General features: G+C 38.8%; 1 protein-coding gene across 1 annotated transcript; it reads right to left on the bottom strand.

The window, feature by feature from the left end:
- Window positions 1–438: 438 nt before the first annotated feature.
- On the bottom strand, window positions 439–16,312 carry LOC123982456 (cadherin-related family member 1). The gene is made up of 17 exons (XM_046067976.1): window positions 15,966–16,312; window positions 15,469–15,564; window positions 14,966–15,111; window positions 14,840–14,890; window positions 14,380–14,469; window positions 14,163–14,249; window positions 12,793–12,909; window positions 11,870–12,013; window positions 11,684–11,762; window positions 11,487–11,587; window positions 11,158–11,361; window positions 10,511–10,663; window positions 9,325–9,489; window positions 8,680–8,747; window positions 7,071–7,299; window positions 4,169–4,423; window positions 439–2,056 (listed from the first exon to the last, which is right to left on the bottom strand). Exons 1-17 carry the CDS (start codon window positions 16,024–16,026, stop codon window positions 1,517–1,519), a joined length of 2,586 nt encoding a protein of 861 aa, XP_045923932.1. The 5' UTR covers window positions 16,027–16,312; the 3' UTR covers window positions 439–1,516.
- Window positions 16,313–17,292: the final 980 nt, after the last annotated feature.

The raw sequence follows: 17,292 nt of genomic DNA, 5'->3' as shown, positions 1-17,292 counted from the left end.
AGATGTTCCACTAAGGGATTTCTTTTAGTATTGCACAACTTCTCCAGTCACAACTTTTTAAAAATGTGTTGCTGGCATCAAATTCAAATAAGCATATCTTTATCAAAAACAATTAACATTTCTTGGTTATAACATTTGAAAGTTGTATTTGTGTTATTGTCAATGAAATATACGTGGTTTCAATGTTTTGCACATCATCACATTTTGTTTGGTTGTAATATTTATTCATAAATGTTGGCTTTGATTTACCATGTTGTTTACAAAACAGTGTATGCTGTTGTTTCTCCCTTTAATGCTTCACCCACGTTTCAAACAAACTAAACTAAACTAATACCAATCAATAAAGCCTCTCGAAAAAATGGAGCACAAACCAAATGAGTTTCAAATATTTATTCAAAATCAAAACAGTACAAAGACGATACAAATATGTTACTTCGAAGGACCAGGCAAGTGTAATTTATAGTTAAGATATATAGTTGATGTCAACGTATTTAAGATAGTTGTAAGTTAAGATATAGTCAAATACAAGATATGTATTACAGCAATTAAATTAAATTTTATTTGCCTATATTTGAAGGCATTGAAGAATAACATGGAAGGTGTGCGTAGACACAGACTCACAGACTCTTTGTATCTATATCTCTAAAACAAATGACCAAGCAGGCTATATACATGGTGATCTGTGTGTGAAAATCCGAAGCATTTGATTATGGTGCCACAAGATACAACTGGGAAATGTTCATATCTTGTCATATACTCAAAATAATGAACATAACACAACGCTGTACATTTAAAATGGAATCATATTATTTATATAAAAGCATTGTTTCTAGAATGACACACTCAAATAAATAAAAGCAACTCTGTTAGCTTGTGTTACTGTGAAAACCTACAGTGGCACATTGTAATCATACAAAAGAGCAACTTCTCAGCTTTCAAGTGGCTGATGTAACACAGTAAAAGTATTAACACACAGGCCCTTTAGCACTTTATAAGAAGCAGTGTTGTTTTTTCATGACCGCGTCATTAAGCTGCATGCTCCAGTGAGCAAGAAGACGTGTTGTTTTTTAGTAGGATTTATTGAGTGACATCCTTATTCTGAGCTGAAAACATTACATGGTCATGAACTTTACACTTTTCAGGAAATTATGCGACTTATGTATACACAGTAAGTCTTACTAATCCTCTCCCTGGACAACACTGGTGCTTCTTACTGTTAAGATGACGTAATCTTCCTCAAGATGGCAGTGTGGGGAATTATCTTAAACTGCACCAGTGACAGACTCGGGCTGTCTCCTCTCTTTACCTAAGCCAGGTCAGCTGAGGATGCAATGGGCCCCTCTCGTTTAATATCTCGTCTTAAGACATAAATATCTGTAAACCTTACCCTTTACTCATGAATAATCTAAAAGCAGGTCTACCCACTACATCCTCACATAAAGTTCAGGTGAGAACTCTTGGACAGTAGATGAGCTAAGAGCAATACAGTCGTCAAAGAATGGGCCGAGGAACCGAGCTAATAATAACCTTTGTTGCTCTCAATGATTTTCTGCTCCAGCTTCATTTTAAGCTCTGACACTAAAGCAGAGCTGACATTCCCCTCTTTGCGGCGACTAGATTTAGCTTTCTTGGAGCCTTTGGAGGCCAGTGCACCAGATATTGTCGGGACTGCCCGGAGCCTCTCAATGGGCCGCGTGTTAGAAGGGGGTGGAGGGGGACAAGGAGCACTGGGAGGAGGAGGCTTTGGCCGGGGTTTGTTGGTGTTCTGCTGCAGGCTGCTCTCTGGGTTGCCGACGAGGAACTTATCTGCAGGGTCGCTGAATTTTATTACAGGCACCCTGAAGGTCCAGGGCCGCTGGTCCCTGGGTCGCCTCTTAATGATGCGACGAGCCGGCATGATCCTGTTTGACTTGGAGTTGCGCATATACAAAGCCGTAGAGATCAAGACAGTCACCCCTACCAATACGCTAACGATAACAGTGACCATGCCTAGAGCTCTCATTGGATTGTCCCTACTTTTCATTAAAAAGGCCGCCATAGGCCCCTTGAGAGGAGTCTGTAAAAGAGCACAAATAAAATAGTTTAAATCAAGTCCAAGGGACTGAATCCAAGCGTCAATGCAGCATTTCTCTGAAGCATGCAAGCATGAGAGATGGATGCGCAAAGCACTGACAGAGGAGGCCCAAACAACATGTCTAACAACATTGCGACGCTCCCACACTCACACTCAGTCATCTGTCTTCCTCTGTCCTACAGTACAGGTCTGCTGATGCAAAGCTAAGAACTATGCACAACACTAGTTGTTGGGAATTCGTCTGGCAGTGCAGTGCATTAGGATTTCTCTTTGGCATATAACTGATGAGGACTGAAGAAGAAGGATGATGGTTCATGAGACCAAAATGGAGTGAAGTGCATGTTTGTGTGAGAAAAGTTTTAGATTATGTGAGAAAATCCAAAGTAAAAGGCTCCCTCTCAGTCACTTTAAAAGTATTTTAGGTGATCAAATCATTGGTAGTGTAAAAATCCAGACAACATTTTTAGAAAAATATTGCATTTAGAATATGTTCCAATCAAAAAAAGGACAAGTCATTTTATTGTTATTCCTTCAGATGTGCTCCAGGACTCTTTTACAGACAATAGCTAATCAGTAAAAAAAATTTTATGAACAATGAAGATGTCAAATACTTCTCACTTGATTCTGCGGATCACTTTTACATAGTTACTCTCAGGATGGATTCGGGACTTTTTCACTGCGTTGCAGTAAAGGATTGTGGATATGCATATTGTTAGTAAAATGAGGGAAGTGACAATGCTGAGACAAATTCCAAAAACAGTCAGAGGACGCTTGCTGAGGCCCATGAAGTATGTAATAATTCGACCTTTGACCTGAAATGCACGATACACAACACAGAAACAACACCAAAAACATGGAGTCATCTCATCATGTAGCGTGAAGGAATGAATACATGGTGAAAACATGTCAGGAAAATGTTTAATGTAAATGACTGAACACTTTAAAGGATAATGTAGTGTGTTATTTTATATTTTATATTTTTATGTCTCAGCTAATCTAATTAACTGAAGAGACAAACAGCATGAATTTATATATACTAACAAGTCTGTGTATCTGTGTAGACACAGCCATATCATTTATTCCTTTGTGCTATAGAACTCCATTATCTTCCAAAAACATCTAGAAGACCAAACCATTCATTATGATGAACATGGCCCCCGTAATTTATATAAAAAAGATGCAGTTGTGTTTGGGAAGTTTAGTGTTTACGTGTTTATGTTATCAGAAAAGCTAAGATGAATAAAATACTGAATACTGTCAGCTTTCATTGTAATGAAGGAAAGCAGTATGGCTTTCTAAAAAGACATCCTTTATAAAGGGTTGTAATCAATGCTTTTGTCCAGTGGTTAATATATAATTTACTAATGTTTTATAGATCCATTATAACTGAAAGTCACTAAAAATAACTCAAATACTCAAAAAATCCCTTTGATTAGTTGGACAGTTTGGTTGGACAAAAATCCATTTATTAACAACATGAACAACTGCGGACTTGATGGATTAAGATCCCTTTTTAATGACTTCTTAACATGTATAGTTGCAAACTAGATGACTATCACGTTCTCAGTGTGTGCAATGTGGTTCAACATACACACACAATTTTCTACCAAAGTTTGAAGATTTTATTTAACATTTTTTTGTTTACACAGTTGTGTGGTTGTTCTTGTGTTGCCAGAGTGAAACTCTTCAAATAATACATATGGATATTTTATTCTGTTGTTTCTACTGAATGTGTAAATAAACTTTGCTAGCTATTTCTTAGCCATAATAAGTATTCCAAATCAGTTAATGCAGCTTTAATTGTTTAAGGAGGCATAGCTATATCAGACTGTGAAGACACAGATATCACTTTGTTTGTAGGATAAATCCATCACTGATTGTGGTCTCTTCATATGACTTGTTATACTGATAAAAGCATAAAAATGACCAGCATTATCCTTAAGATGTCATCAATGAAATGTGGCTGAAACAAGGATGTTGAATTAGCAGTGGCACAACAATGCCATATATCATATCTAACGGCTGGTGCTGCCTAAAGCTCAGGCTTGAAATAGAAAGCGCTGCAAGCATGCTGAGAATCAGAGCAGGTCTTACCGCCTCAGTGATATCGATATTGACCACGGCTGTTGTGCTGAAGGATGGAGAGCCTCTGTCCCTGGCTTGGACCACCAGAGACCACTTGCAGTCCTTCTCCTTGGTGATGTTCTGCACAATCTCCATGGACTTGATGTACGGCTTCAGCTTGATCTCCCCAGTGTCAGCGTCGATATCAAATGCGTTGTCAGGATCGGCTGTCATAATGGAGTACTCGATGACGTTGTTTGGAGATTCTGCATCTTCATCTACTGCCTGTAAAAATTAGCAGAATAATATTAAATGTTGCATATTTTGATCAGTTTAAGAACCTGCATACTGGGCCACCATCTTTGAGTCAGTTTATTTAACCGAAAGCCTAGTATTTGCTCTGTAACATAAGCGCACAAATAAATGGCCATGGAGATTATGTATAGTGAACCGGATAGTACACTATATTTCAACTTAACACAAAAAGGCCCAAAGACAATAGCAAATGTAGCAACCTTGGCCAAAATAACTGCCAGATGGCAAGCAGTGGAGCAGTGTCCCTTGACTAGTGTGTTTCAAGCTGTTATATTGTACCCACAAAAGAACCCCTGGTAGAATGCTGCAGTGATTCATTGTATGTTTGCTAACATTAACTTTACCAGTTTTCATTTTTGTTTTCCAGTTCAGATAGCATATTGTCTGTATAATCTGTATTTTACATTACAATTATGGCAGGTGCAGAGGGGGGGGTATGGCATTCGCTATACCGCACTTGACGTAAAAAGAGCTGAGCCAGAAGGCAAAGCTCTCGATCTACCGGTCAATTTTCGTTCCTACCCTCACCTATGAGTATGAAAACCGAGGAGACAGGGTGAGAAGCCAAGTCACCCCTGAGGAACTCAGACTAGAGCTGCTGCTCCTTTTGCGTCGAAAGCAGGATCCCCCAGTCAGAGCTGGTTAATGTGACTCGGGAAGGGGAGGTTTGGGGTCCTCTGCTGGAGCTGCTGCCAACGCTACCCAGACCCGGATAAGCGGTTGAAGATGGATGGATGGATGGATTATGGAGGGTTATACTACTTCAGGTCAATGGCACCGCCAGGGGGGCTAGGAGGGGCCACAGTCAGCCTAAGAAAATGGGTGGCCACCCCAGTGGCCCCCCCTGGCAAGGAGCATATGCATGAAATGCTATATAATGTTTATATTATGTAACCCCGTTTGAGTTAAAAGGTGAATAGCAGCATACAAGTGTTCTCATATTAGGCTCTGTCACTTTAAGAGGGTAACCTCTGACCCTGAGCTGTGACAGACTGTGATGATTATTTTAGGAGAGGCCTCCGATTCGTCCATGTAGATGGCAATCACGTTTCTAAAATTGTGATTGGTTAAGGGACTAACAGGCAGAGCAGAGCGGAGTACACCAGTGTGTGTGTGTTTTCTGTGGAGGCAGCAATAAGCTGCAGAAGAAAGAAAAGTCTAATTTAAATAATGTACAGAGACAGTTAGTAGCCTGGCTAGTTTATAATAAGTTTGTCAAACTGCTACACAGTTTGTGTATTGTACTGTGTGTGAGAGCTAATAGTCGGTAGGTAGCAACAGGTTAGCACCATCGCTAGCTAAGTGTATGAACACTGGAGCCCTGACAGCGCCGTGTGTGACCGGCTGTTAACGTGCTGCTTCGAGGGAGACCGTCCTGTGCCTGTTTTCATCTCCATCTTTCTGAGAGGATTGGAAAACATGAGAACGGGAGTCATCTGGACGATCCTGTGAAACTGGGCTCAACGTTACTTGCGCCCAACAGGCGGTCCAGTGAGCACAACAAAACACTGCAGGGCCGCCATGACAAGTTGGCGGGCTGTCTGAAAAACTTCAGTCACCCAGAAGTTTGCCCAGAGGAAAAACCGCCGGGCCGCCTTTCTGTGGTGAGTGAAAGCATCTTTTATCATCCTGACTCTGCTGCTGGTCCCTGCATGGGTAAATTATTGTGCTGGATTAGTTGAGACTAGGCTACGGATTTCAGTTGTCATGATGTTGTTGTCATACAGCCACTTTCATACTGCCTTATTATTCATGGTTATTAGGCCAATATGCTGGGTCGCTGCGCTGTATGAAAGGTACGGAGCTGGGAATGGCATATACTGTATATTGGTGGACATTCTTTCCATTATGATCGCAGGATCTCTGGATCCCTAAAACGTTGTCTGTGCGTGTCATTGACTTCAGTGGTGTTGAGCTCACTGATCTTTGCTTATGGTCCTGTAGGCTCATTTGTTTTGAGCTTGGTTGTGTCTGCTTAAATATTGCATTCTTAATCTAGGTTTGTGACAGTGGTACTGTAACTTGTGTCAAAGCACTCTCTCTCTCTCTCTCTTTCTCTCTCTCTCGCTCTCTCATATTAAGTGTTTTGTGGAGCCATGCTGTTTGTTGACATGTTAAAAAACACAGAAGCAAGAGAAAGTATTGTAGTTTTACTGGTATTTATGTTTTGAAATAGTTGGTGCCCCACCATTTTCACATATAAATATGACATGGGTCAAATCGGTTGTTAAAAACTGGGATATTTCAAGAATAATAATTCAACTAGTCTACTGCATAATAGAATTCCTGAAATTCAGTTATGGCTTTTGGTTTAGTGTGCCACCCCAGGATTTTCAGTGGCCCCATCTGGCCACCCCTGATTTCTCATGAGATTTAATCTTAGTAATGAAAAATATAGAATATCACTAGCCGTATCCTCTAGTTTTGGCAGTAGATTAGTTAGGGTTAGGGTTATGTTGTGCACACAAATTGAAATTCTAATCATTTAGCATTATGTCATTTTAATACCTGCAGTCCTGGGCTTCCATACAGTACTCTCTAAATGTCAGTGTGATCACAAACAGCTAATATTGATTTAAAAATAGATTTTGTTTGTAAAGGATTTGACATTATGTACCTCTATTCTGACAGGTGTCCCAATAATCATGGTCTTTTCCAGGAGGTTTTCATCAAATTCCGGAGAATGGTCATTCATGTCAAGAACAGTGACAAAGACTTCAGCCAGGCTGTACTTCCCTTCCGAATCTTCAGCTTTGACATAAAAGTTGTATTTAGACCTGACCTCTGCGTCCAGGCTGGTCCAGGGCTGCGTGGAGATCAGGCCTGATGACGGGTGGATGGTAAACCTGCAAGTTCAGAACAGTTCAGGCAGCGTGTGAGTCATCACTACAGCTGTCCATGTGTCAAACAGTCTGTCCCAACAACCAGGTGTTTCTAATATTGGCCTCCTAATTCACAGCTGTGACATTTACATCACATCCTGTGAATTTCTCCATGACTCACACAAATAGTTGTCTATAAAAAGCTTATGTTAATGTAGCATTTGTCTCAGAAATCACAAAGATAAATGAATATGTCCTCTAGCTGTTCTAATAAATTTCTTTAATATCTTAATTTTATTTGTTTCATTTGAATGAGTTCTTGAGTTTCCTACATCCTTTGTCTTTGCCTCTTGTTCTACTGTAAGATTTGTGATTTTCCTCTCTCAAGATCAATGAAGTTATCTCCGCCAATCATAATGTGTGTTTTGTCCTGAATATTTGTGTATTTGTTTGTATGTTTACCTGTTGATTATGATTAACTTTAAATTGTATTGCCTTTTCTAAAATTATCATTCTACTCTACTCTACTTTACCCTTGTCAGCTATGTACATTTCTAATTCAGGTTCATTTCTACATACTGTGTATTATTCTTTGTCTGATAATTCAAAAACTACTTAACAGATGACATTAGGTAGGTAGTAGGTTAGGCCAAGGAACAACAGATTATTAAAGATTTTGTGACTTTCCAGTGGTGGTATTAAAACAAACACTGTGGCAATTTTCAAGATTGTGTCATTTTTCTACAAGCAGAAACATTTGCCATCAGAATAACTTCAAAGATGTTTTAATCACACAAGTATTACACATACAAAATTAATTTACAGCATTGACACTGCCTTGTGCTTCCTGAGTACTTTCTCTTTCAACATCAAGCTTACTGCCATTTTATTCAGACATCTTTTCTGTCTCGTTTTTCACTGTGAAATTTCACAGTTGCCTTGAAACTGATAACTTTCACACAATTCACTAAGGTTGCTGCCTGAAGACGAGCATAAATTCTCACTTTTCCTGCACTGCATGCTGCCTTGCTTTTCAAAGCTGCCATTTCTGGGGCTCCAGCTGTCACATTGCATGTTAATTGGCTCTCTCTACGTGAAACCAGGCTGTCTATTTTTAACCCTCCAATCCAATTAGGAGATTAGCCAGCTTCTTGCAGCCATTTTAGAGCGAGCTGTTTGTGCAATCAAACTGGTTTCTTGCTTACCGCTTCTATCAAAGAGACAAAGATGAATCAAGACTGGTGTCCTTCTTTACTGAACACCCTGAGCCTCTGAGCAGTGTTCAGTCATATATGTACATATAAAATAATATTTTAAGTATTAAATGTGTTTTGTGGAAGTGCAAGAGTTAAGTATCTGATTAGACCAAACCCAAACTGGCAGGAGTGAAAGGTTTTTACTTACAAATCGGATCCTGATCCATAAATCGTGTATTTGACTTCACCCCAAGGCCCTGAATCTGGATCATTTGCCTGGAGGAAAAAACAGTATAGCGATAAGAAGCCAACAATTCAATGTAGTTATTAGTTTAGTTTAGTTTAGTTAAGTTAAAAAATGAAACCAAGGGGACTATAGGTGGTCCATTTAGATGTTTTTTATTTTTTACTGGTGCTGGTTGGGGATAACCAGCTAGGGTCTTAAGCTTATGCACAGTGGATGGGGCAGGCTTTAAGTCTTCCTGTGGTGTGTGGGGATAGAGGTATAGGCCAGCATGATTAACCTTGAGGCAATATTAAGCTTTTTACTCCACACTGTGTAGCTTGTACATGTTGCCTGGTTGCAGGATACATACTGTTCAATTGAAAGGAAGAGACAAATATTTCTGCCAATGTTTCTGAGATAAAATGCCAGAATGTCACATGGAGACATGAATTTCACAACAAGGACCAACAAAAACAAAGCCAGGGACCGCTGAGCTTTTTTTTGTCTGGCGACAATCTGCTTTCATCTAATGAACTGCACTGAGTAATATGCATTTATTTGAGGATTGATGGATTATATAATCACTTTGGTCAGGTTAAATCTCGAGATTAATCTTGATTGACTCACTGTTACAGACACAACGCTGGAGCCTCCAGGAGAGTTCTCAGGGATCCTGGTGATGTAATACTCGGCCGTGAATTTGGGGATGTTGTCGTTTGTGTCCAGCAGGTTGATGACTATGTCAGCTGTGGCGCTGAACCTCTCAGGAGTGTCAATCTCCACCGCCAGGAGCTGTCGAGAGACACATGAATAGTGTGATGGAATTAGTGCTGAAACCTTTAGTCCATTAATTAAGTTGAGTTTATTGACAAACAAGAGTAGGAGTCTACAGTCACACTAGCAGATCTATGAGGTTGTATTGCTCATTGTAAAACAAACTGTTGGAAAGAAAACCAGACTGATATCAAAATTAGTTTTTGATATTTAGCAATAATTTGTTAAAAGTCACACAAAAATAATTTGCAAATAATGGCACCAACACAAATTGTTCAGATCTCATGAATAAATCTTTTTTTAACCTCAAAATACAGTCCCTGTTAGTGAATTCTTATAAACGGTAATTCAAGTAATGAAATAAAATGTTGTTTTTTTTATTGTTCATATATTATTTATTATTAAAGTCAGGATTTCATTTTAGTGTGCTGGCAAGTTAGTTTTTTCTAACATGCAAATTAGCACTATACAAACACAGCAGATATTAATGGGCATGTTTGTTTTGAAAGTATTTTATTATAATCAATAATAGGTGATTGGACCAAATGTACTAGAGGAAAAAAAGGAGATCATGTCATGTCAGTAGGATTCATCCTTTTGGGACCATGCATGTTTGTACAAAATATCATAACTATCCATCGAAAGGTTTTTGAGATATTTCATTCTAGACCAAAGTAATGGACACACAGACTGCCTTTGCCATCTTCAAAGCTATGTTGCTATTTTGATAATCGATTAATTGTTTCTAATTTATCAAGAAAGAAATGCTGAACATTTGCTAGTCCCAGCATATCATCTCACTTAGTTACTTAGAAAACATCTGTTTCATATCATTGTAAACTGAACATTTTAGGTTTTATGTTGTTGTTGTATTATGTTGGGCTCTGAGCAAAGTAAATAAAGCATCAATCAAAAAGATAACCAAGAGAAAAAGATAACTAAGTAAAAAATAAGTAGCCCTATATTATATATTGGTGTCATTTCAATAATTAAAACAAATAATAACAAAAAAACAACAAATTAATAATTAAAGTCTAACCTTAAAAGAAAGTGTTGGTCCCTTTTCAAAGTCGATGCCAGATGTGTCTTCCACAATGACGGTCACCTGCGCTTCATTGAGTACTGTCTGGGGAACAACTCGCAGCACTCGACTCGGCCCCACAAGTCTGAGTTTAAATTTAGCGTTTGCTCCCTACAAAGACAAATAAACAGCAGAATGTAGATACAGTGAATTAGTAAAGGAAATAAGAATGTAGCTGCCCAGAGAAACAAGGAAACTGAAGGTTCATCAGACTCAAGATGACTTCTGCAAATATAAAGCAAATATTTTATCCACTATGGATAAAAAAAAGGGAAATAATCTGACATTTTGAAATGGTATTGCATAACTGCACATACTTTGAGTCTGGTTGGCAGATATTTATGCAACGTTGTACCCAGAGGTATTAGTGTATCCGTCAGCAGAGGAACAAACTCAACATGAGAGAAACATCAATTCTGAAAACACGCTTTTGTCACACTTATTGACAGGTAACAGCACACTACTGTATGTCAAAAGTGAATGTCTTGATGAATAAAAGTTAGTTGAGGTGCAGCAGGCACACACAGACCAATACACCCTGTGCAAAGAAGCAAAGAATGCGTAGAGGTCACTGAGACAAGAGTGAAATTTTGGAATAAATGTACCTGATCAGAGTCATTGACGGTGATCTTAAAGCCTCGGAGGATCTCCCCTGCAGGAGGATGCTCATACATGGTGACCTCAAACTTGCTCTGTGGACCGTTCTCTCCGTAAAAGGTCGGCGGATGGTTGTTGAGATCCACCACCCGGATCGTCACAGTGGTAATGTCAAAGTCCAGTAGCTGATCGTTTGGTCCTAACTCTGACGCCTGGGTTGAAAAATTAAAACACCAATTTACACATTCAATAGTTATAGTCGCTTCAATTTATAAGAGATTAGTGCAATTCCTAAGAAATAACAAGGAGGAGACACAAAGCAAAAAAAAAAACTTACCTTGACTTTAATTTCATATAATTCATTTTTCAGCAGAGATGGATAAGTTGTCAGGATGATGCATCCACTGGTGCTGTTTATGTCAAAGACACCATCACTACCTGAAAGGTGATAAAGGAAATGTTGTAAATGTGTCTCATAAACAGGCAGAAAAGATTTAACAAGATGGAATATATTTCCTGATGTATTGTTCTTACCATTTATTATGGAATAATGTATTAGATTGGGATTGCCTTGATCTCCATCTTTAGCGTACACAGTGAATATTTCAGAACCCTGGAAGAAAAACAAATACTATTAATCTCCTACATATTTCCTGCATGTAAACAAAATCAGTGCCTTGATCACCTCCATTGGTGTGTAAGAATAACAGGAGGACTTACAGGAACTGAGACTTCGTAGACGTAGCCAAAGTAAGGGGTTCCTATGAAGGATGGAGGCATGTCTTGAGAATCAATTACATTGATTGTTATGGTTGCTGTGGAGGTCAACACCTGGTGCTTCCCCTTGTACTTTCCACCTCCATCCTGAGGAAATGAATTGTGAGGCAGAAGGCAGAGTTACCACATTTTATAAGGTTTTATCTAGCTTTGGATTATACTTCATTCCATCCATCAGTTATGATATAACAGTCTTGGTAAAGGACAGTTACCAAATCCCGATACAGAGATGTTATTTTACTACATGTACTACTACTATCATATTGATGGAACTGGTTGCACCAAAAATATTACAACTTCATATATTTTAATCACAGATTTAATTAATCAACATTCGATTTGTCATTTAAATCAGGTTTAGCTGTATGTGCATGTACATTATTCCACAGACACACAGAGCTGAGGCTAGAAAAACCTCCATTTTACTGTAGGGATTACACTTCAGGTTAACACTTGGAGCAACAGTGTTGGTGTTCAGAAAGCTTAGTCATAGTTGAATTTGACCTTTGGCCTGTGCCACCTTGCTCTGCTGACAGTGTCACAGACAGATTTGCTTTTTTTGACCACCAGAATAAACATGTCAAAAACACACGCTCAGGTTGGTGAGGTTATTGATTAACTCTAGTAATGTCATACATTTTCTCTGCTTGGATTTGACTAATCCTTCTAATTTTACTTCCTCTCTAACCATGCTAACTCTCAGAAATAATCTAATGAACTCCAAAAGATAGCACAAATACATTACTTAAACTTAATGTTGAAAACTACAAGACCACAACATGGATGAGTTTGAGCACTTGGTCAGGGAGTGGTTAGGGTACCTGAGAAGACAAATCAAGGGGCAAAAGGCAATCGCGACCTCTCACCTTTGCAACGACCGTCACAAAGTGGGTGGGCGTGGTCTCGTAGTCCAAAGTCTCACCAGGTTTAACTCTAAGGATACCGCTGTGCCCATCGATGGTAAACTTGGCAAACGGTGAGGTCTGATAATGTAAAAAGCCACAGAGTTAGCAGTGTTTAGGGTAACAGCAGACACAGGTTTGATATATACTTGAATTTAACATCTTCAAAGATGCTTCCAATGGATAATAACGCTCACCTCCCTCCCTTAAACCTTGATATTTTCCATTAGGGTTGTTTTTACCTCTCTGTTGATACATGAACAGTGACAACTACTGTGCAGCCCAGACCAAACCTAAGCCCCTATTAAGCCTTCAGTGCCTTGCTCAAATGTAATTGAAATTTAATCCACTAAAGTAACACCATTTCCAGACTGCGCTCTGGTATGAGATTAATCTTTCCCTCCACACACTGTCCCATCCCTCGAATGCCCTTTTCCTCCCTCCACACAACAGCACAGATCTCATGATGTCAGCACGACCTCTGGTCTTACCCCCCGAGTATTTGGGCCATATCGGTATGTCCCTAAAACTGTTAGCAGTGTCACCATGTAGATAAGAATGGTACAGTGCCAATAATAAAAATAACATGTTTTTTGCATGAATCACAAAGTGGAAATTGAACCAAGCAATAGAAAAGCATCAATAAAAAGTGTGAAACGGTAAAAAAAATTTTTAAAAAAAGTTAAGAAATTGTAAACAGAAATGTGCCGGTTTTTAAATAAGGTTTTGAGAGCTGAGAGGATAAACTTCTTGGCAGACTTCAGGTTATTTTCCAGGGTGTACGAGTAAATAGGGCTGGAGATGTAGGCTGGAGCCAGGCTATAAACAGCTCTATGTTTGATAAACCTTGTAAAACCTTTGAGTCAACTCTGAATTCAACTGCAAGCCATGTGCAAGGACGCAAAAAAAACGTTGGCCTTAGCCACTTTTGGTCACTTATTCCAGATAGGGTTACTATAAAAGCCTGGCTGCTGTATTTTGGAGAAAGAGTTTTCCGCCTAATAAACAGACTTAAGATAGATACAGAAGTCTGAGCAAGACAAAATAAAAGCCTGGATTGCATTTTAGGACATGTTTGAGACACATCTTGATAGCTCTTTTCACTTGAGTCAAATTAAACACTGAGATGTAGTGCTTAAACTTCAACACCAATCCTCCAATGTATTCCTGAAATCTAGTGGTACACTTGGGCAAACAAAACAGAACAGCATTGGACAGCCTTGTTTTAATTCAGTTGCGAAAAGATCAGTACTCAATTTCACCAAGACAGAGCTTCAGAGATTCCAGGGTCACAACTGTGCATCATCTGCGTAATAATGAAGCTGTGGGGTTACCTGTAGATAATATGAGACGCTGCCTCCTGAGCCCATATCTTTATCCACTGCTTGAACTCTGTAGATGCTACTTCCAGGAGCAGTGTCCTAGTGAAGAGACAAGAGATGTTTTAACCCTAAAACCCACTTCATTCTCAATTGATTGTTTGACTGACAGCAGATTTATAAGTTGTTTGTGGCACAGAAAGAAAGAGTATATTTATTCTCTATAATGTACCTCTGGGATATCAATGATGAAAGGTAGGTTTTGAAATTCAGGTGGTTCATCATTGGTATCAGTGACAAACACTCTCACGGTCTCAACCACCTGAAAGCAACAAGAAAAAAATTCTCAACAGCAAATAAAAACAACTGCACAAATTGGAAGTTATTTTAAGGCTATATCCTTTTTCGGAGAAATAATAAACTGAAAGTGACCAGAAAAAAATTATTCTGTGCATTTAAATACATTGTTTTCTGTAGGTTTTCTGCTGTTTACATTCTATCACAGCACTTATTTTGTAGGAGTAGATATCATATTTTTTTCTCTTTTTCTTTCGTCACATTATTTATGGTTGTATTTCACAATTAGATTGTAGCATTATAGTCACCACTGTAAAAATATAATGAATTGGAGGTTATGAAACTGATTATTGCAGTGTATTGACAATAAAGTACAAAATAAAGTAAAAACTTACTTTATTGCGACCATCTGTGATGCTTACAAGCACTGAAATTTCATGTTGTTTCTATAAAGAAAAGGTAAATGTCACTTTGAGCCATAGCAGGTTTCTTCATAACAAGAGTCTCGCGAAGAGGCTCACCTCTCTGTCAAGCTCCTGAATTAGAGTCACGTTCCCTGTTTTGGGGTCCACCATAAAATATTCTTTGGAGCCCTTTTCAAAAGTCAGACCATATCGTACCGGATCTCCCTCTGGGTCTGTACCGTTAAGAATGTATATCTGTGTCCCTAATGGGTAAAAATGACAAGAAACAATAGTGTCAAACTGTCAAATGCACAAAACTTTGCTATGTTCATTAAAATCATACAGGGGAGGTACAAGTGCCGTGGTTTGTTATTCAGCGTGAATGGTACATTTAATAATCAGGTCAGATGAGCCACCACCCATATTGTTTTCTTCCCGTAAGTCTTGATGTACGTCACAATCCAAAAGGTATTACAGTGATTAGCTGGAGCCTCAACACCAGTGTAATAATTTCATTGTTACAATAAAAAACCTTTAAACTACACTAAACATCATCTCATACTGAAATCACCTGGATCTTTGATTGTTCAAATCATCATTAGATTACAGTTGAGACTTACCAACTGGTGTATCCTCTGAGATGCTGAACAAGGCCATATTCCCATTTGTACTGGTGGGTCCTTTATCGTAAAAATGTGGAGCATAATCTGATTGTCCTTTACAAGAAAACAAATAAACATGTTCCAAGTTATTTTAGCAGAGAAGAAATTATAAAATAATAACATAACATATTGATTAGCTACTCTTTGTAAAAAATATCACATAAATCATACAGGCTTGTCTATTTTTTGTTCTATTTCTAATTTAAATGCTTATTTAACTAAGTGAACTGTTGCACTCACTTGCTAAAAAGGGCAGGAACCGAAAGCAAGGAGGAGAAGGATGACACAAACAAATAATCACACATTCAACAATGAAGTACAGGCAGCATTAACAGTCTACGCTAAGATGGACATGCCCTCGGTGTGTTAGAAGATTAACCAGATAAGAGCAAGGCAGCAAGGAAGAAGCCTTGACCACACACACAAAGAACAAAAAAAGAAAAGCAGTGCCTTACCCAAGGTGAAGTGAAGCAGGAGGAGAAACAGTAAAGCATGTGTTTTCTTTTCTTTCTTCATCCTGGTGGGGAGGTAAGGCTTGGCTGGCTCATGTGGAAGGCTTGATGGAGGGGAAAGCGAGCAGCGAGTGTTGTGCCCTTCTCGAGGCGTCTCAGCAGATCAGGAGGCTGGGACAGATTCTCAGGCACTAATCCAGTGACGCATCCCTTCCCTCCGCAGACATCTTCTACCACACTGCTCTAGCTCCAAATTTTCCTGAAAAACTACTCGAGGGGAAGCGAGTTCAGGTTTCACACAATATGGTGTGATCACACCTTTGCACACATGTGACAGTGCACACATTAGGCACTGCAGCCATGATAAATGTTAAATCAAAGACTTTGTAACATAATATACTTCCTAAGACTTTTGAAATCTATGAGGCTTATTTACATTTACTCAAGCTTACACAGTGGGAACTGCAAACAAACATCCTTTCTGTCATGTGCTGCACATTTGTTTCTCTTTGTTTATTTGTATGGACACATGGCACATTTGGCTCCTCTTGCTGGAGTTTTAAAGGGTATCAACAAACTCATTAGTCACATGTAGCGAGTCCCATTGGCTTAAGTTTCCCGTGGCTGCTGTCCTTGGCAGCTCGCTGACCAACACAAGACTGAGCAGCACTTCTGGATCTGTGATGCGCTTATAGCCAAGAGGCTTTCTTTGGCCTTTGCAGTCCACTTTCCTCAGGAAACCCCATGATCTGTCAATCACAATTCTTCAAGATACAAAACAAAGGTTTTACAAATAGTCAATACAGTCACAGTGTGTGATTAAAAATGTTCAAGCTGCAAGCCTACTTTACATTTTTAGTTCAGCTTAATGTAAGTATGTCATGTTACAGAAGATGCACTATCTAAATTGTTAAAATCTATCTATCTATCTATCTATCTATCTATCTATCTATCTATCTATCTATCTAAATTAAAATAAAACTCCCATATGAATTACTTACTTACTTACTTACTTACTCAAAACCAAAATGCTGCTCTCAAATTTAGATATAGCCTTAAAAAACAGCTGATTTGATAAAAAAGAGACACTCTGTGAAGGCCGAAATGGAAAATGGAATATTCCATTTTGACCTTGCAACCTTGCCCATATCTGATGAGAGCCAAGAGCCCGAAACACCATGCTTTCTATTTTTGAACATAATTTCCACTTCCACACATAATTTCCCTGGGAGAGTTTAGCACCTTTTTTTTTTTTAATCAGATCATCTTACATGCAGGTGTCATGCGAGTGCATGTTTGCCTGCCGGTACAGTGAGGTGTGTTAACTGTA

Source organism: Micropterus dolomieu, linkage group LG14, assembly GCF_021292245.1.
Source record: "Micropterus dolomieu isolate WLL.071019.BEF.003 ecotype Adirondacks linkage group LG14, ASM2129224v1, whole genome shotgun sequence".
Classification (NCBI taxonomy): domain Eukaryota; kingdom Metazoa; phylum Chordata; class Actinopteri; order Centrarchiformes; family Centrarchidae; genus Micropterus; species Micropterus dolomieu.
The sequence above is the reverse complement of the archived record's forward strand: the minus strand, read 5'-3'. Positions and strand labels throughout refer to the sequence as shown.

Coding starts and splice junctions, on each gene's coding strand:
- LOC123982456 (XM_046067976.1), bottom strand. CDS start 16,026: ATGAAGAAAGAAAAGAAAACACATGCTTTACTGTTTCTCCTCCTGCTT. Junction 15,565..15,965: donor CCTGCTTCACTTCACCTTGG/GTAAGGCACTGC, acceptor TTTCTTGTAAAG/GACAATCAGATTATGCTCCA. Junction 9,490..10,510: donor GACCAACACTTTCTTTTAAG/GTTAGACTTTAA, acceptor GTCTCTCGACAG/CTCCTGGCGGTGGAGATTGA.